Raw genomic sequence first — 21309 nt, forward strand, 5'->3', positions numbered from 1 at the left:
TTTGTCAGTATGGGGTATTTTATGTAGATTGATGAGGGGGGAAAACAATCTAATCAATTTCAGAATAAGGCTGTAACATAACGAAATGTGTAAAAAGTCAAGGGGTCTGAATTATTTTCGAATGCACTGTATGTGCTAGTATTATTTATCTAATTCACAAATTAAATTGTAAATGTGGATGGGTGCTACTTCCTTCAATGATTCTGGTGTTTTATAAGATATAGGAGTAGCCTATTGTCTACAATAATGTCATTGAATGTGCTAGAGTATAATTTATTTAATGGATTAATTAAATTGTAAATGGGGATGGGTAGGCTACTTCGTGTGCATACTCTCTGGGAGTATGTTAATGAAGGCTTTTCAGCTGTTGAACTATGGCAATGTTGAACTAACTTCAAAATATATATTTATTTTAGTCAAGAAGTAATGAGCCAGAGCAACCATTCAGCGTCACTGCAGCTGTTCTACCCACCACCCCCACTGCTGTCCCTCCACAAGCAACCACATCCTCTTCTCCTATTCAACTCATTTGTCACCAAACTGAAAAGGACTGTGGCCATCTCATTGCAACATGATTCATCCAAGGTCTCATTTGGATGCCTAAAATGTGAGAAATGTAAACAAGATGCTACAGTAGTGTGTGTGTGTGTGTGTATGGAGTGTGTGATGTGCTCCTCTGTGTCAATGTTGAAATGCCGTAAATGGAAGACAGCAAAGGAGATAGTGATGAGAATAAAAGCATACAGTATGAAAATAATGACACATTGGGATCTAAAATGAGTGTGGGGTGCCCTCTTGTGTTTCCTTTTTGTCCGTTTGAGGATACTACAGTCACCCCTGGTGGAGGTTCTTGGAACACTGCTATTAAAGTCTTAGCATAGGTTGATGAAAACCTTCAAAGGTGGTGGTGCTATTTTGCGTGTTATCTTGAATACTAGGCAGATGTTTGAGTACCGAATGAAATGGTGTAAACTTAACAGGTTGAACAAGTTGAGTACACTCTTTGAAAATGGGGTTCCAACAGGGTTCTTGGCTGTCACCAAAAGAGAACCCTTTTCGTTCCAGGTAGAAGTATTTTTGGTTCCTTGTAGAACCCTCTGTGGAATGAGATGGTCCAAAAGGGTTCTACTTAGGCACAGAATGTGTTCTACCCGGAACCAAAAAGTGTTCTCCTATGAAGACAGCGGAAGAATCCTTTTAGGTTGTAGATAGCACTATTTTTTTCTGAGTGTAGGCCTATATTGCAGTGGTGTTTCCGTGGTTTTTAAAAAACATTGAATTGGTGGTGGGGAGTTAAGACCATCAGAAATACTATGAAACATCTCTACTTTTAGCACACATTTGCAAGCAGGCAAGTAACCTTCTATGCGTGCTGAAGCATGTGTGATCACTCAACATTGACAGGACAGACAAAAAAAAGCAGGTGCTCACATGCAAACAAAGATAATGTGTCTAACTTGCACTGTTATGCCATTTTTAAGAGACTAGATACAAATAGCTAATCCTGGCTACCAATGTTCTAGCATTCATTTATTGTGGCAAGCAGATCAGAGATGTCAAGGTAGTACCCAAGCATATGCCATGTGTATATGTGACACACATAAATATGTATGGGTCATATTTTTGATGTTTTATTTTGTTTGCTATTTTATGAAGCCATCCCTTGTATCATTTTGATGGCCTCCCAGGTATTTGCATTTAAAGTAAAGTATATGATACTGCCGCTAGGTGGAGCTGTGACATCAATGGGGAGCGTTGGTGAGATCTTGATGGTTTTTCCTTTAATCTTGGAGAATGCCTACTACTGAAAACTACTTCTCCATCTCGTCATTTTACATTCAGGTATGTAATATGCAAAATGTCATGTTGACTCTCAAAATATTCAGGTAACATGGTTAACTACATAGTCCATGAGTTTGGTGATGTTTGAAGGCAATTGAAGGGAGTATTAACCGAGTGGAAAAACTGGTTGGAATTTTCATTTGAACTAATGGAGGTTTCTGTACGTCCAAACTTTCTGTACTTTTTTTCAATATTTTAGATCCTATTTGTTTTATTTTCTATGAACAAATGCTCAGTATAGTTCAGGTAATATATGTAAATATGTGACGTCACGATAAAATGTGTTAAAGTATTAATATTTGTATGAAAATAGCGTTTAACATTTCGCTAGCTTGATGTTAACCAAATGTTGCTTGGCTAAGCGCTAGCTAGCTCTAGGCAATCATTCTGTCAATGTTAGCTTACATGTTCGTGGTTAATAATGTCATGGCTGTAGCATTGTTTCGCATAGGCTTCCAGTAATTTATATATTTTTTCGAAATTGACACTGATAGTGATGTACATAATGTGCATGTGTAGATGTATTGTGACTCCAGGTTTGGATGAACGGACTAACCAGACCCTCAAGACTGCCATGGGCAAGTCCCTTGACGGGAAGGAATGGTGGGAGGACAACCTGAAGGTAATTCTCTTTGCACACAACAGCAGCGTCCAGGGCCTCCAGAGTACTCACCCTATCTATCGCCTGCTGTACGGACGGACGGGAGCCATAGCTGTTTACTGAGGTAAACAATTCAATTGTATATCCAATTATTGCATAGAGTGGAGTATTAAAATATGTGATTGGCTTCGTGTTGTTTGTCTGTTTCTATTTTTGTATAACGTACTTTGAGATCACTGAAACTCCACCTGATGTGGTGAAAGTTGTCAAACCAGATCAGAACGTCTTCGAGGACCACCTTCAGGCATGGGCTGAGAAGCATGTGGAGGTTTTTGACCAGGTAAAAAATATTGTCCTTTGTTAATTTATTTTCTGGCCCTCCAAGAGCTATGTAAAATATGTATTAGTAATAATATGAAATATAATTTCATTTATTTCTAATGTTTATATATTTAAATCTTAAATATTGTCTGATAGGTTTTCACAGCTGTTTCACAAGGTATTCATTATTGTAAATTTTAACATATCCCTTGACGGTATTTGTTAGTGCAACATTAATCATGGTTGTATCATCGGACCTACAATAGATATATATTAAACCACAATGGTGTAATAATGCTATATATTTTTAAAAATCATAATAGCAGACTACTGATATAATATTATTTCAGTGTAGATAAGGGAAGGCCAGTTTAAGTGAAAACATGCCAGCCAGACAAGCCAATGTATGAATCAAATGTATTTACATATGAATGAAGTGGAAATTAGCTGACTTTGTTATCTTTAAGGTAAGTAACATTAATGTATGTGGGAGAGCATCGAAACAAATTATTATATATTTTTTACCCCGATGCCTGTTTATTCATAACAAACAGAAGATTGCAATCAATTATATTTACTATGGTTAGCCTATGCAAATGAATAGGACAACATCAAAAGCTCATTAATAGGACTACATTTAGCCGATTTGGGAACAAACAAAATGGGGGAAAGTCAAAGGATCCTCGTCTTCCTTTGTGTCAAATCTGTAGGCGATTGTTAGCTAAATCAATGACATACTGCTGAAATGTTCAGGCTTCATGATGAGCTGCGATCAAAACAGGCTGGGATGTTTTTGGTTCTGTTTCAGTTAAAGTTATGGGTAATAAAGCAACTGCACTGAAATGAATAGCCTGATTCAATGCGATTCCCCTGAATAAAAGGTGTACCCGTTAAACTGTTTGGTCTATGAATAGACCCATCCCGATTTCTATCTTTTTGGTCTTTTGGTCTTTCGCTGTATGCACCACTAATATTCTAAATTAGGGAGCATTTAATTAAACAACCAAACTTTTCCTGTGATGTTGAGGCTGAGCAAGACCTTCGATAGGCTTAGCCTAGATCACTTTATCAAATCAAATGTATTTGTCACATACACATGGTTAGCAGATGTTAATGCGAGTGTAGCGAAATGCTTGTGCTTCTAGTTCCGACAATGCAGTAATAACCAACGAGTAATCTAACCTAACAATTCCAAAACTACAACCTTATACACAAGTGTAAAGGGATAAAGAATATGTACATAAATATATGAATGAGTGATGGTACAGACGGCATAGGCAAGATGCAGTAGATGGTATCGAGTACAGTATATACATATGAGATGAGTAATGTAGGTTATGTAAACATTATATTAAGTAGCATTGTTTAAAGTGACTAGTGATATATTTTACATCAATTCCCATCAGTTCCCATTATTAAAGTGGCTGGAGTTGAGTCAGTGTGTTGGCAGCAGCCACTCAATGTTAGTGGTGGCTGTTTAACAGTCTGATTGCCTTGAGATAGAAGCTGTTTTTCAGTCTCTCGGTCCCTGCTTTGATGCACCTGTACTGACCTCGCCTTCTGGATGGTAGCGGGGTGAACAGGCAGTGGCTCGGGTGGTTTTTGTCCTTGATGATCTTTATGGCCTTCCTGTGATATCGGGTGGTGTAGGTGTCCTGGAGGGCAGGTAGTTTGCCCCCTGTGATGCGTTGTGCAGACCTCACTACCCTCTGGAGAGCCTTACGGTTGTAGGCGGAGCAGTTGCCGTACCAGGCGGTGATACAGCCTGAAAGGATGCTCTCGATTGTGCATCTGTTGAAGTTTGTGAGTGCTTTTGGTGACAAGTCAAATTTCTTCAGCCTCCTGAGGTTGAAGAGGCACTGCTGCGCCTTCTTCACGATGCTGTCTGTGTGGGTGGACCAATTCAGTTTGTCTGTGATGTGTACGCCGAGGAACTTAACTTACTACCCTCTCCACTACTGTCCCATCGATGTGGATATGATCACTTTGTATCACTTTGGACTAGTAACCGGAAGGTTGTGAGTTCAAACCCCCGAGCTGTCAAGGTACAAATCTGTCGTTCTGCCCCTGAACAGGCAGTTAACCCACTGTTCCCAGGCCGTCATTGAAAATCAGAATGTGTTCTTAACTGACTTGCCTGGTTAAATAAAGGTAAAATAAATAAAACATATCCACAGAAATGTATAGCCTAAGGATTGCATGGTGACAGTGTGTCACGTCTTGACCTTAGAAAACATGTATTTTCTATGGTAGAGTAGGGTCTTGTTTGGGGTCTTGTTTATTATTTCTATGTGGGGTTCTAGGTTTGATTTTCTATGTTGGGGTTTGTGTATGATTCCCAATTAGAGCCAGCTGGTAATTGTCTCTAATTGGGGATCATACTTAGGTTGCATTTTTCCAACTGTGGGTTATGGGATATTGTTTATGTTTAGTTGCCTGTTAGCACTGCATTATCGTCACGGTTAGTTTATTCTTTATTTGTTTCGTCTTTGCTTAAGTGTCACTTTATTAATTAAAATTATGTGGAACTCAAAGTACGCTGCGCCTTGGTTGGATCATTCTTATAAACGACGTGACACAGTGATTGTGTCTGTTGAACCGGTACATTTGTGGTAAACTTGGAACTCTGGGGGAAAAACGAGACAAATCATGACATCAGTGATTTTCAGGTCAGAGAAAGATGCCAGAGTTTCTGACTTGGAATACCGAGTTGCATCACCGTTCAAAACTATTTTTTTCTAGTCAGAGCTCGTGTTTCTCCCCCCCGAGTTCCCAGTTGTCTTGAACGCAATGAAGTCAGAATTCAGAGATTGCTGAGTTCCGAGTGGTTTTAAATGTGCCACTCGAGACCTAGGCTACCTTTTATTTCTGAATAGGGCTACCTGCAACAAAGAAGCCTTTGTGTCTGTATTGATTTGAGAAATAGGCATATCTACACAGTAATGGTGGCTAGCTACAAATTAACTATTCTAATAATTTTTGTTTTTAAGTGATATGCCTATGTTAGCTAAATCAACAAATGAAATTCATTTCATTACTCTGGCAAATGGAAATATTTTTTACAAAATCATGTAGATGTTTGTAAGGCGTTCATGGTGAGATCTTTAGTTTATTATTAAACAGACACTTAAACTAACACGTGACACGTAAATGTCACTTGTACACGACTTGAAAGCATGATATAGACCTTTTAAGGCGTTCATGGTGAGATCTTTCGTAAATAAACTTACAAGCAAACTGAGGGGTTCACTGTAAATAGAGAAACACTTCAAGAGGCATTCTAACAGTGACAGCATCAACACACAGGTTAAACAACTCACTGGAAAGCTTGATATTACAAAAATAATACAATTTGGACTGTAAATCATGAATAGAATTGCTTGAATTAATGTTTATATAGCGTGCATAATAGTATACCCCTCAGGAAAACTCTGGGCTCTGGTTATACTATAGCTAGGGCCAGGAGTTGTAATGATGAATTAAGTATGAATAATGAATAAGCTAAATCATGCAAATATGACTTGTCTGTGTAAGCAGTATATAAGAGGACGTACAGGACTTCAGACCGGTACTTTATGCATCTAAGTCTGACGGTGACCTCCAGCTTGCTGTTAATAAAGAATTATTAATTTAAGATTGACTTTAGTGTCCCATGTGTTGAATTTTCACGACATACCCTTCCTATCCTGCATTGGTGAGTGACGGTGAATGTATGTATGACACCTGACTATCTCATTCTCACTTCTCAGTCCTTGCTACCAGGGCATACAACTAACTTTGTCTACCAGCCACTGTGGCAGGTAAATTTTAAAAATCTACCAGCCACTCAGATTTTTTACCAGCCGTTAATTACACCAAAAAACAAATCAAAATGGATGAGTATGCTTAGTAATGTTTATAAAACAAGGAGTGTATGACTAATAAGAAGTAATGTGGTATTTTGCTCAATTGTCTTTCAGACAAAATATCAGATGAGACAAAAATGTTCAGCTGCCCCTTTAACCATAGAGATGGAGCCACTCAAGTCCTCAAGTGTGCGTTGTAAGTACTGAGGGGACACTATAACAGGGCAGTTTTCAGTAAGTTTTTTAATTCTGGAACGTTCAATTTAACAGACTGTGCAGTACTGAACAAATAGTTGAAAAACGGATTGTGGATCGCTGTCAGCATGGCCACTGCCCTTTAAATACATCAATCATTGCTTAATGGTGCTTTCAAGACAACTGGGAACTCTGGGGGGGGAACTATGTTAAATCATAACGTCAGTGATCTTCTGGTCGGAAAATTGGAGCTCTACAAAGAGGCCCAAGTTCCTTACTTGGAATATCGAGTTGATGACCATTCAAAACTATTTTTCCCAGTTGCCCCAGGGGTTTTTCACAGTCCCCAAATCCAGAACAAATTCAAGAAAGCATACAGTATTATATAGAGCCATTATTGCATGGAACTCCCATCTCATATTGCTCAAACAGCAAACCTGGTTAAAAAAACAGCTAAAGCAACACCTCACAGCACAACGCCGCTTCCCTATTTTACCTAGATATTTTGTGTGTATGTATTGATATGTAGGCTGTGTGTGCTGTTTTTAAGTATGTTGTTCTGTCCTTGAGCAGTTCTTGTCTATACATTTTCTGTAATATGTCATGTTTCATGTGGACCCCAGGAAAAGTAGCTGCTGCTTTCACTACAGCTAATTGAGATCCTAATAAAATAACAAAAATACCTTTGAACCAGATTTTGCCTCCCGCGTGAGCATGGCAGATATTATGGAGGAAACATGAGCTCATGCGAGAAAGCATGCTCACGCGAGAGAGGGAAAGCCCACTTACACAGACAGGAACCTTTAAAATGTGTTCACAAATGGCCAGAGTAAACTATACACCATCTTTGGCCCCATCTGCCCCCTGTCCTGTGAAGCCTCAAAGCATGCATGAGGATTTAAATACATTCAGCCTAGTAATTTGTTCTAAATTCAGTCTGTATTAACATTCAAATTCCCATTTAATGTGCGTTTCATGCTGGTTGAGACAGACTGTCTAAATTTAGACTCACTACACATATAGTAGCATTTACATTTCACATTCATTGTTCTCAGCAGTGATTAGTGAACAATTACTATTATACAACAAGCCTTTCATAACAATGTATTATGCCTGTGCTTCAAGAAATAAGACAAGTCAAATATGTTCATAAATGTGTCGAATTTTGTTTTGTAAACCATATGCCCACCCGTGATGATTTCAGTGCCCCTGGGAGAGACACTTCAGGTCAAGAAACCCCGTTGGTAAGGTTAAAATTTAAGAGCAGTAATAACAGGAGAAAAACAAACACCGTTGGTAAAATTGATTATTGTCCCTGTATTGGCGATGGCATATGCAAAACAATGCCAATAATGCTAACATCTGTCAAGAAGTAGTATGCACGTATCGATCTATTAAGAAGTGTTGCTTTATCGACGAATTTTAGTTTTTTTTTATTGTCCCTGTCGCCATATTGGAAAACCCTTCAACCCAGTGACATCATAAAGCGTGTTTCTTCCGTCCGACGCTGTGTGGACCTGCTTCAACTGAATGTGAACTGCTAGGAGACAAAGCAACGAAGTAAATCCCCCTCTGGATCAATCAAATGTGTCGTATTTAACTGTTTAGTAACAGAAAGCCAGTGATTTATACACTAAGATTTCAAGGTATGTATACTATCTTGGTCTGTGATTTCTAGGGGGTCTCTTTGTTAAAATAACGTCGTGCGTAATGTACTGGGCTGATTCGGTTGGTCTGTGGTTCTTCTGTTCTAATACCAGGGAAGAATCTGGTTCTGTCTCACCAGACAGGTTATGCCCAGTGTGGCCTAGCTAGCTGGCACGACCAGGTTCAATACTGTATCGGATACTGTTGCCAGTTAATAAACAGGCTGCTTCATATGTAGTTGAAAGGATAGTCCGTTTGTGAAGTTATGGTTTCCGATTTCTGTTTTAGAAACCTATACATTGTTTGTGTGTGTGTGCTAACCTAGCTAGCCTCAGATACTGGCATTGCTATTAACTTGGCTGGCTAGCTAGGGTTAGCATTACCTCAATTGGCTCCAAATTATGAGTTGAGTGAAATAGCTACTATTTTAAAGCAAATCAATGTGTCACACCGTAATCCTGGATGTTGCTCGTTAGCTAACTCTACCCGGAAAAGTACTAGCCTGCCAACTAACGCTGTATCAGGAAATAAGGCTCCTGTAGCTAGTTAGCTGTCAAGCTAACTAGTTAGCTGTCACGCTAACTAGCTCGTTAGCAGTTGGATAACGTTCTAGTTAGAAAAGGGAGTATGATACTACTCTAGTTGATTTGTCTCGATTCCAGACATAATTATGATCCAATCGGATTATGTCTGGTTGCTACAGTTTTGGTGAAACAACATTTGTTGTGGTTTGCTGGTAGCTGGCTGGCTGCATGCACGAATAACGATTAATTCCCCATTCGTCTCTTGTTCTGGGTTAGTTGATCTTAAATAACTCACTATCCCTGTGTAAATAAGCAGTTTTATTTTTTATGCAAATTAAAGTCATGATTGCTAATAAGGTTTATTTACTGTGGCAACCATGAAACCGTTTTAATTTGATAACCAATAAATGTATTGTTCTAGGCTATTTTTCTATCATAAATTGGGAAATTAAACTCATTTAATTACATTAAATTATTAACATACCTACTTTGAATTTTGATCAAATGTCACCAATGAATGCTAGACTTTACATTTTGTCACTGAAAATAAGAATTTGTTCTTAAAACTGACTTGCCTAGTTAAATAAAGGTAAATAAATAAAATTGGGTTTAAAGGATCCCAAAGTTAGTCATTGCTGGAAGCAATGCGCACCAACATTGATACCAATTGAATGTACATGTTTTGGGTGGGATACCACCTAAACAATGGTAGGCTAGTATCAATCTGGACCTCGAAGCCAGTTACACTGCATTTTATTGAGTTGTTCCTCTCTAATCAGGGACTGATTTAGACCTGGGACACCAGGTGAGTGTAATTAATTATCAGGTAGAACTCTACACTGTCATCCCGCTAAGCATGGCTAATATAATCTCAAACACCCATTTTAGGGCAATTTTTTTATTTATTTTACCTATATTTAACCAGGTAGGCAAGTTGAGAACAAGTTCTCATTTAATTTGAGGACCTTTGGATTGCAGCCTGACTATAAACAGTTTCTAGTCGGTCAACTTGTTTTTATCTGCTATTTGCTGAAATATCAAATGTTTTATTGAATTTCTCTCTCATTCCAGAGCCGACTGGAAAAGGTGGGAACGTCTCTTCACACTTTCGTAAATAGAGAAAATGGACTACAAGCTTGCTCCTTCTGATCTGGACAAGACTGAAACTTTGGCGTGAGAAATGCTCCCACACTCATGAACTTTTGGCAAGCTGTATTCGATAAGAAAATTTGATTTTCCCCCAGAACTTTGGTCGGCTAACATGGATGGAGAGGAAGACCTCTCTCTTAAGAGTGAAGACGTAGTAGACTCAGAAACTAATGGCATAGAAAACAAGAAAAGAGAGGCAAAAGGAACATGTCTAAAAATTGAGGGGCAAGATGGCTACGTGTTTAAATCATACAGCATCACCCCCCATGAAACTGCAGACGCAAAAACATTTTGTCCGTCTAAAACACTGGCAAAAGACTCTTCACCCGTGGCTTCTATTCACGAGGAGGAACCAGACAATTTATCTATTTCTCAGGTTGATGGACAATTAACAATTAATGAGTCTGTCAATGAAGCAGATGAGGCATGTGATAAAGAGGACTCTCTTGGGCCTACTTCTCCGGCCATTTCAAATAAAATCCTAAATCTAAACACTGCGGTAAAGATAGAAAATGGCACATCTGAACATAATGAGGAAGAGGATCCAAACAGTATGAAGGGGACCCAAGAGGATGAAAGGTTATCATATGATAGTTCTGTAGGCCCCTTTGTTAGAGACGATACAGATGACAATACAGATGATTACAGTAGTATGCTTAGTGGGTACACAAGCACTCTTTATGATGTTGCGATGGATGCTGTCACTCAAAGCCTATTGTCATCCATGAGAAGTCCCACTAATGCTAATCCCAGGAAGAAATCCCCTGCCTGGAACCATTTCTGCATATCTCCACGCGATAGTACCAAAGCAATCTGTATGTACTGCATGAAAGAGTTCAGTCGAGGTAAGAACGAGAAGGACCTAAGTACAAGTTGTTTAATGAGGCACGTACGAAGGGCTCACCCCACTGTGCTTTTACAAGATGGTGACCTCTCCTCAAATACTCTGACTGCCTCAGTTGCCTCATCTGTAATACCCCCCTCAAATTCATCAAATAACGGAAGCCTGGCAGCTAGCATTACTACTCCTGCCTCACGAACAAACTCTTCACCGTCCATCTCTTCAGCAGAGGGCTCTGACATATCATCCAAAGAAAAAGAAGTGTTACCAAAACTTGAAAAGGGTGCCAAAAACGACACTGGCACAGTCTCATCCTCACATTCCAACAACAACCATGAAGAAGCGATGGATGGAGGTGGGTGTGAGAGCCTCGCTGCAACTCCCAAAAACTCAAGTTCTCGTAGAAGATCAGCTGTGTGGAAGCATTTCTACCTGTCCCCTGCTGACAGTTCCAAAGCAGTATGCATACACTGCATGAATGAATTTAGCAGGGGTAAAAATGGAAAAGACCTGGGCACAAGCTGTCTGATTCGCCATATGTGGAGAGCCCACAGAGGAATTGTGATTGAAGAAAATGGACAGGGCTCGAACATCCCACCACCATATACAAACCCAACAACACTATTGTCTCGCTCTCAGCTGCATCAGGACTCAGTAGTCGAGATTAAAAAAGAATCCCCTTTCGCTCCATCCTCCCCAGAAACAATATCTGACGAAATGCCCCATAATGAAGATGAAAGCATGGATGTGAAGGAGGAGTCTGATGACACAATAAACCAATCAGAACAGGATTCCTCCCTCAATCTCTGCTTTGGACTTAGAGATGAGGATGTTCCTTTACCTCCCTCAATGTGTGATCTGTCTCTAGAGGGCTCAGGCCTGAAAGAGGATCTGGCGAGTTCAATTTTCCAACAAAATAAAAAAATCATGAAACGTGTGAAATCCGAAGTGTGGCACCATTTCATCGTCTCTCCAGTGGATCAGCTTAAAGCCCTCTGCCGATACTGTCCCTGTGTCATCAGCCGGGGAAAACGGGGAGACTTCGGAACCAGCTGTTTGATGAGGCATCTAATGAGAAGGCACCCTGATGTTCTCAAAAACCAAAAAAGCACAAATGATAAGGACTCCTCACCTCATCCCTATGCTACTCTCTCTGCTGAGGCTGTTCCAGCCAAACTGACTAACAGCCCTGCCAAAGAGAAAAAGCCACATAACTCTGTGTTCAGTAAAAAGACATCAAAGTTGTGGAATCATTTTTCTATTTCCCCTTCTGATCCCACTAAGGTGGTTTGTTTGCACTGTAGCCGCACAATAAGTCGGGGCAAAAAGACGACAAACCTCGGAACTAGTTGTTTATTCAGGCACATGCAGAGATTTCATGGAAATGTTCTTGAAAGTAACAGTACTATCTCAGGTGATGTGCCGTCTGCTGAAATTCACGTTAAACACGAACTCATGGACACTTCTTCTGTGTATGATGAAAACTGTGAAAGATTTGATGAATACCACCCGGTTGCCAAAATAATCACCAAACTCGTTGCCGAAATGCTTGCACTGGATCTTCAGCCATCAGCCTTAGTAGAGAACACTGGTTTGAATCGATTACTGGAGTATCTTCAACCCCAGTATTCTCTACCCTCCTCTTCGTATTTCACCAGCACTGCCATACCAGACATGTATGAGAGGGTGAAGGAGGTTGTTCTCACACACCTGAAAGAGGCTGAGAGTGGTATTGTCCATTTTACAACAAGCATCTGGGTCACTAGCCAGACTCGGGAATTTCTGACTCTTACTGCCCACTGGGTTTCATACGAATCATGTGTTAGACCTCAGGGCGAGGACTTTCACTGCTCCGCTCTCCTCAGTGTGTCACAGATCGACTGTGACCATGACACGCTCAATATACAGAAGCAGCTCGAATACTTCTGGGACACCTGGATCAGCTCCTTAGGGTTGAAGAAAGGATTCACTGTAACCGACAACAATGCTATTGCAAACGTCCTGGAGGACAACAACCATGTCATCGTGCAGTGCTTTGGCCACACCATAGATCTAATTGTGAACGAAGCCATAAAGAGTCAGAGGATGGTCCAGAACCTTCTAAGCAACGCTCGGAAGATTTGCGAGCGTGTGTATCGCTCAGACAAAGCAAAGGAGAAGTTGGCAGAATTGCAGAAGGTTTACCAGCTACCTGAAAATTGCCTCATCCAGGACGTTCCCTCAAAATGGAGGACATCCTTCTTCATGCTTGAACGTCTGGTGGAACAAAAGAAAGCGGTCGACGAGATGTCAATAGAGTGCAACTTCAGGGAAATGATCAGTTGCGACCAGTGGGAAGTGATGCAGTCGGTATGCAATGCGTTGAAGCCCTTCGAAGTGGCCTGCAGGGAGATGAGCAATCGCACTGCCACTTTGGGTCAAGTCATACCACTGATCCACATCCTCAACCGGAAGATAGACATGCTCTTTGACGAGACAATGGGCATCGACAACATGCTCAAGTCTCTGAAGGAAGCGATGGTGAGCAGGATGTCGTCGACCCTACACGACCCCAGGTACACTTGGGCGACAATGCTGGACCCGCGGTACAAGACTTCCTTGTTCACAGAGGAAGAGGCGGAGCAATGCAAACAAGATCTCATCAGTGAACTTCAGGTGTCCCTTTCTACCTCAATTGAGATAAAGCCTTCACTATCCAACGGATGTGGTGGAGAGGTCCCAGTTTCATCAAGCGGTTCTCCCTCAAACAAGGACAACCTCTGGGCGCTCATGGATGACATCAGACACAAGATAAAACAGGAGGACAAGCCAAAATCATCAGAGCTGGCAGTGCTGGAATACTTGGAGGAGGACATACTTGATCAAAGCTGTGATCCACTGGACTACTGGAACCTGAAGAAGTTACTGTGGCCTGACCTTGCCAAGGTCGCTGTCCGCTATGTGGGCTGCCCTCCCAGCATTGTCCCAGCAGAGATTCTGTTCAGCACAGCCAGTGTGAACTGCGCTCTGAATCAGCCCATGCCATTACTAGAAAACATGGAGGGGCTTCTCTTTCTGAAGGTCAACCTACCCTTAATTTATTATCAGCACTGATTGAAAACCATTGCTTATGAGGCTCCTTAGCAAGGTCCAATTCATAGAACTGTGAAATGACAGGGGTAACTTTTTAGATTCAGGGGTAACTAAAAGGAGAATAGACAATACACTGAGCTTCATTTTCAAATCATGAGCGCATTTGGAATTGTTAATTAAGTTATTCTTAATTGCATTTTGTGTACTACTGTCAACACTTTAGAACTTGCATCAGTCAGAGACTCAGTGGAAAGTGTCAGGGAGGGAGGGGTGCATTTAGCGGTAGGGGTTGTGAACATTTGTTCCTGTGTCTTAATTTTGTCTTCTCTCTCCTTGTGCCTTATCCAAAACTAATTCAGGTCAAAATGCTGTAAATACTTTGATGCGTAAATCAAGTCTTTCAATTTAAATGGCTTAAAATATTAGAAACAAGATGCTGTTTTTTTTTCTAAATGAACACATGGCCCAAAAATAAATGCTGTGACTGAAAGATGTTAAGTTTGTTATTTATTTCATTATGAATGTGGCTCATGGTACTGTCAATTTAGAAGTTGCTTTTTTTTAACTTGCTGAAATATTTTAATATTATGCAAGATTGCTGTATTTTTTTCAGAAGCAATTTGTTTGATATGTCTTTAGCACAATTACATTTTCAAGGGATTAAATTATGGGTTGTCAAGTAAAATGTACTGTACATTTGTTATAATGATTGTTGAACTTAATTTCAAATGTGGAAGCATTCAGACTGGAACCATGCAAATTGTGGCCATTTGTAAATAAAAGGTTTCTTATGTAATCCTTTGTTCCCGTTTTTTTATTTATTTATTTTTTTCATGCTTTATGTACAGAAATTGCCATGTTTGGTAGGGGACACTAGCAAATGTTTGGCAACAGAAAATATGTTCTTACTAGAAAAGTTGGGGCACTACCTACCAATTTCACTTAGTGTGATGTCATGTTTAGTAGGGAGAACAGTGTCACCATGGAATGTCTATTTGCAACATTTAAATGTAACCTTTCTGAAAAGTGGTCTCAAAGCATTTAATATTGCCTCAAATGGCACAAGTACTTCCTTGTAAATCAAACATTTCCTCTTCAGTTTTGTTCATATAGAAAACATTAAATGGAGAACTAGCATGAGTTCTTTGAACTTATTTCAGATTTTTTTTAAATGCACTGTTTTGAAGGATGGCAGTTATTGAACTTGGGTTATCTGACCACTGTTTGGAGGAAGTGTTAGACATTAAACCAGTTACCTGGTTTGGTGGAGTAAAATTGGAGGATTATATGGATCAATTTCATTTGAAGTAACGAAAGGACTGTATACACTTTGCATGTGAATGGAGATCTAAGCTGGCCTAGCCAGACTTTTCTTTTTTTAAATATGTAAATGACAAAGCAGGTGATCCTATCAATATCTGGTTCCAACCAACTTATATCCCAAAAGAGTGATTGAAAACAGAACACTCAATACACTGCAATTTAGTTGTAGTTATTTACAATTTGGTCATAAGAAAATACTAAATCCTGAAAAACTACATCACTTTCCTCAGTTCAACTGGGATGGTCAGGTACTCTTTCTAGCAACACCAGTTTGTCTCCCAGGTTTATACTGAAGAAAGGAAACCGAAAGGCATTCAATGTCATGTTGCTGTAACCTTGGATGAAGGCCAAAGGCACGTGGAAGTCTTTGAGTAGTGCTATGTGGGTGGCATTGGCCTCCATCAGAACATAGGAGTATGTCTTCATATCAGGGTGTCCAGGGCCAATGTCTTCTCTCTTGTCATACCTGACAATAGAACACAAAGCTCTGAATCCTTAGAATGCCTTTAGAAGGTTGGAAACAGTTATATTCCAGAATAGAATACCTAGTCAAACTAACCTCCAGTTTCTGTTCAGTTCTAAGAAATGTGACACTCCAGTTTTGGGCAGCAAATACATCAATATGAACAGGGACATTGAGGAGAAGGAATGGATTTACATACAACCTTTAAATCAGTGTTTTTGCAACCATGACATTTTCTTCACTGTCTGATTTGGTAACTGATATAACAAAAAATGTATAACCTCTTACCAAGTGATAGTGAGTAAATTAATGCTCCTTTTAATACATTTTCTGCAAAAGGTGGTTAAACGCTCACTCAAAATTAAGGTGTGTAAACAGCCTTGATGTGCATTTACTCTCTACTACATCACTGCTCTTACCTGATGTAGATGGTACTAGTTTATGCAGTATCTGCACCCCCCCGGCCTCCAGGGTAGTTGTGATGGGACACGTACAGAGATATGCTGGAGTATGCAGCATTTGTCACCAACTGGCCAACCACGATTAAGGAGCCAAGTTTATACATCCAATATGTGTGGTAGTTGTTCAGACTGTAGGACGGAGAATTAGAAGGTTTTCAACATTAATTTTATAATGTGTTTTCTCTGTCCACACTAAGGTCCATACAACATGTCCCCTGAAAGACAATTGAACTGTGACTCCAACATCCTGAAGGCCAAAAATAAGCACTAATTGTGTTTTTCCAACATTATTATACTAAATTGACCTCCCTGAACAGACAACAATCATGCCAATAACAGCCTTTTTCTACTTACATGAAGGAGCAGCCCCGTGCGGCCACTATATTCAGCACAGGGAAGGTGTAGAGGATAAAGCGTAGCTCCTTATGGGGCAGGAAAGAGTAGAGCAGGATAAATCCTACAGTAGGCAGCAGCAGGGTGCGTGTCCGTCTGTCAAGCAGGCCTGAGGGGACGAACAGCACTGCGCAGCCTAGAGCACGGGGCAGAGCAGAGTAGAAGTACTACAGAAAGGGGGCAGTTTACTGAGGGAGAAAGTCAAGGAAAGGTAGCAAGTTGTTTTCAGGTCAAAAGTGGGCTCTCCGTGATGAGTGGAAAATGAACCCATTTCATAATATTATCCCAAACGTTTATACTAACTCAGAATCAATCAAGGAGAAGCAGGTGTCTAAAGCTGTGGTGAATGATTTAATTAGTTGACTTTGAACATTGTTATGAGTTTATAAGGTTTATAACAGGCATTGAGTGAAGTGAAGGATATTCCCCAGTTGGAGCTCTTGTTCAGGGTGGTGTTGTACCAGAGTACCTGGCCCTCGGGCCAAATCAGCTTATTCCTGAAGAATGAGTCAATGCCGACAGTCAAAGCTTAAAGAGACAGGAGACAAAATTAGACGTTAATCTAAAAGAGCTTATACATTTATAACACTTCTAATCGTGAAAAACTACAGGGTATGTATATTTGGTCCAGGCAAGCTACAGCACACACGACTCATCTAACTACTATAGCTTAGCCAGGTCTGTTAGTGCTGGGCTGGAGAAAAAGCCTGCACACCCTGTAGTTATCCAGAACCAGAATTAGTCTTTCTGATAACAGATTTACCTAGTGACAGAGCACCTGCAGGAATGGCATAGTAGAGCAGTTGAAGGATCCCTAGCCTTCTACTCAGTAATGACATGAGCAGCATCAGACCCAGGTAGAGAGACAGTTCTGATCTAAATACGATGATGACGAGAGTAGAGAGACAGAGGAAAGACCCGTTCCTCTGCCCCATCCATGCAGTGAAAGCCAACAGGACTAGGGAGAAAACATAACAGACCTTTAACTGCACAAGATTACCATCAGAGAAACTGCTGGAAGAAAAAACTCCTAAAATACACTATATATACAAAAGTATGTGGACACACACACGTTGCTGACAGGTATACAATTGAGCACAGCCATGCAATCTCCATAGACAAATATTGGCAGTAGAATATCCCTTACTGAAGAGCTCACCGATTTCAACGTGGTACCGTCATAACATGCCACCTTTCCAACAAGTCAGTTCATCAAATTTCTGCCATGCTACCCCGGTCAACTGTAAATGCTGTTATTGTGAAGTGGAAACATCTAGGAACAACAAACAGCTTAGCCGCAAAGTGGTAGGACACACAACCTCACAGAACGAGACCGTGCTGAAGCACGTAAAAATCGTCTGTCCTCACTACCAAGTTCCCAACTGGCTCTGGAGGCAACGTCTGCACAATAACTATTTTTTCGGGAGCTTCATGAAATGGGTTTCCATGGCTGAGCAGCCACACACAAGCCTAAGATCACTACGTACAATGCCAAGGGTCAGCTGGAGTGGTGTAAAGCTTACCGCGTTCTCTGGAGTGATGAATCACACTTCACCATCTGGCAGTCCGACGGACTAATCTGGGTTTGGCAGATGCCAGGAGAACGCTACCTGCCCCAATGCATAGTGCCAACTGTAAAGTTTGGTGGAGTAGGAATAATGGTCTGGGGCTGTTCTCCATGGTTCTGGCTAGGCCCCTTAGTTCCAGTGAAGGGAAATATTAACACTACAAGGACATTCTAGACGATTCTGTGCTTCCAACTTTGTGGCAACAGTTTGGGGAAGGCCCTTTCCTGTTTCAGCATGACAATACCCCTGTGCACAAAGCGAGGTCCATACAGAAATGGTTTGTGAGATCGGTGTGTAAGAACTTGACTGGCCTGCACAGAGAATAACTTGACTGGCCGGCATAGAGCCCTGACCTCAACCCCATCAAACAATTTGGAATGAATTGGAACACCAACTGCGAGCCAGGCCTAATCGCCCAACATCAGTGCCCTACCTCACTAATGCGCTTGTGGCTGAATGGAAGCAAGTCCCCGCAGCAATGTACCAACATCTAGTGGAAAGTCTTCCCAGAAGAGTGGAGGCTGGTGTAGCAGCAAAGGGGGAACAACTGCTCGGCCTCCGACCGCAAGGCACTTACAGAGGGTAGTCCGTACAGCCCAGTACATCATTGGGGTCAAGCTTCCTGCCATTCCGGACCTCTATACCAGGCGGTGTCCGAGGAAGGCCCTGAAAATTGTGAAAGACTCCAGCCACCCTAGTCATAGACTTATCTCTGCTACAGCACGGTAAGCGGTACCGGAGCGCCAAGTCTTGGTCCAAGAGGCTTCTAAACAGCTTTTACCCCCAAACACAGGAGTGACGGTTGCTGATAATGGGCCTCTGTACGCCTATGTAGATATTCCATTAAAAATCTGCCATTTCCAGCTACAATAGTCATTTACAACATTAACAATGTCTACACTGTAATTCAGATCAAGTGACCCCAAACATTGATTTTGGCACAATGATTCCCTACAATATTCAGTGCTTCTTTTCTCACAGAAATTGAGCCAACAGTGTAGAATTGTAGCCACCAGGAAATGGCAGAGCGATTTTTACACTGGCCACTTGATCCGATATCCACTACATAACAGCTTTCCCATTTTGACAACGGGTGCCACTATGGCAGGAGAAATCAATAGTTGAATATCACAGCCAATCACATCACTGCGGGTAAGTAATACTGTGAAACACTATCCACTATTACTGCAGATATTATGGACATTATAAAAATATATATTATTTCCTGTAGTACTTTTAACACATTGGTGGACATTTTTATTATAGATTTTAATCCTACATGAGGCTTGTCTCCAACAGTACTTTGATACACATTTTTCAGTACAACTTATGTATATTAGTTTTCATCCAAGATATTTTATACTACAATCATGTCTACAATATATCAGTGTCTCTTACCTATTGGCAGTGCAAATACATTGGGGAGGGGTCTCGTGCTGTAGAACATGAGATGGAACTGTGAGGCGCAGGTGAGACAGAACAGTCCCGCAACTGTTGACCCAAACTGCCTCCGAACCTCCCTCTGCATGCGCCATAGAGATAAAGTTACACACACTCCCAGGCAACCTCGCACTGGACAGCAAAAAGGTACACATCAATACATTTGAATAATTGGGCTGATTTGTGAAAGACCTGTCATTTACATATCAAGACGTACTTGATTTAGTTTGTGGAACTACTGTGGCACTATGGAAACAATTGAGTAGTCCCAAAAGTGAAAAATCTATTGGACCCAGGTCTGCTCCATTGCACTGCTGTATATGGATATCATACACTGCTCAAAAAAATAAAGGGAACACTTAAACAACACAAAGTCAATCACACTTCTGTGAAATCAAACTGTCCACTTAGGAAGCAACACTGATTGACAATAAATGTCACATGCTGTTGTGCAAATGGAATAGACAACAGGTGGAAATTATAGGCAATTAGCAAGACACCCCCAATAAAGGAGTGGTTCTGCAGGTGGTGACCACAGACCACTTCTCAGTTCCTATGCTTCCTGGCTGATGATTTGGTAACTTTTGAATGCTGGCGGTGCTTTCACTCTAGTGGTAGCATGAGACAGAGTCTACAACCCACACACGTGGCTCAGTTAGTGCAGCTCATCCAGGATGGCACACCAATGCGAGCTGTGGCAAGAAGGTTTGCTGTGTCTGTCAGCGTAGTGTCCAGAGCATGGAGGCGCTACCAAGAGACAGGCCAGTACATCAGGAGACGTGGTGGAGGCCGTAGGATGGCAACAACCCAGCAGCAGGACCGCTACCTCCGCCTTTGTGCAAGGAGGAGCACTGCCAGAGCCCTGCTAAATGACCTCCAGCAGGCCACAAATGTGCATGTGTCTGCTCAAACGGTCAGAAACAGACTCCATGAGGGTGATATGAGGGCCCGACGTCCACAGGTGGTGGTTGTGCTTACAGCCCAACACCGTGCAGGACGTTTGGCATTTGCCAGAGAACACCAAGATTGGCAAATTCGCCACTGGCGCCCTGTGCTCTTCACAGATAAAAGCAGGTTCACACTGAGCACGTGACAGAGTCTGGAGACGCCGTGGAGAACGTTCTGCTGCCTGCAACATCCTCCAGCATGACCGGTTTGGCGGTGGGTCAGTCATGGTGTGGGGTGGCATTTCTTTGGGGGGGCTCGCCAGAGGTAGCCTGACTGCTATTAGGTACCGAGATGAGATCCTCAGACCTCTTGTGAGACCATATGCTGGTGCGGTTGGCCCTGGGTTCCTCCTAATGCAAGACAATGTTAGACCTCATGTGGTTCCTCTTGCAGTTCCTGCAAGAGGAAGGCATTGATGCTATGGACTGGCCCGCCCGTTCCCCAGACCTGAATCCAATTGAGCACATCTGGGACATCATGTCTCGCTCCATCCACTAACGCCACGTTGCACCACAGACTGTCCAGGAGTTGGCGGATGCTTTAGTCCAGGTCTGGGAGGAGATCCCTCAGGAGACCATCCGCCACCTCATCAGGAGCATGCCCAGGCGTTGTAGGGAGGTCATACAGGCACGTGGAGGCCACACACACTACTGAGCCTCATTTTGACTTGTTTTAA

At 41.5% G+C, this 21309-nt stretch overlaps 1 protein-coding gene and 1 pseudogene across 4 annotated transcripts; one reads left to right on the forward strand and one right to left on the reverse strand.

The window, feature by feature from the left end:
- The first annotated feature begins 155 nt into the window (after nt 1-155).
- Nucleotides 156-15322, forward strand: LOC109896825 (zinc finger BED domain-containing protein 4-like). Of its 4 annotated transcripts, XM_031832034.1 has the most exons (5): nt 156-607; nt 1729-1842; nt 2379-2464; nt 2676-2783; nt 10047-15322. In XM_031832034.1, exon 5 carries the CDS (start codon nt 10237-10239, stop codon nt 14056-14058), a length of 3822 nt encoding a protein of 1273 aa, XP_031687894.1. In that variant the 5' UTR covers nt 156-607; nt 1729-1842; nt 2379-2464; nt 2676-2783; nt 10047-10236; the 3' UTR covers nt 14059-15322. The 4 variants fall into 4 exon arrangements, with proteins under 4 accessions (XP_031687894.1, XP_020346799.2, XP_020346796.2 ...); XM_020491210.2 differs by having other exon boundaries at nt 253-607; nt 2362-2783; XM_020491207.2 differs by having other exon boundaries at nt 253-607; nt 2379-2783.
- A 269-nt stretch (nt 15323-15591) lies between these two features.
- LOC109896827 (dol-P-Man:Man(7)GlcNAc(2)-PP-Dol alpha-1,6-mannosyltransferase-like) lies at nt 15592-20113 on the reverse strand (annotated as a pseudogene).
- Nucleotides 20114-21309: the final 1196 nt, after the last annotated feature.

Source organism: Oncorhynchus kisutch, linkage group LG9, assembly GCF_002021735.2.
Source record: "Oncorhynchus kisutch isolate 150728-3 linkage group LG9, Okis_V2, whole genome shotgun sequence".
NCBI classification, from domain to species: domain Eukaryota; kingdom Metazoa; phylum Chordata; class Actinopteri; order Salmoniformes; family Salmonidae; genus Oncorhynchus; species Oncorhynchus kisutch.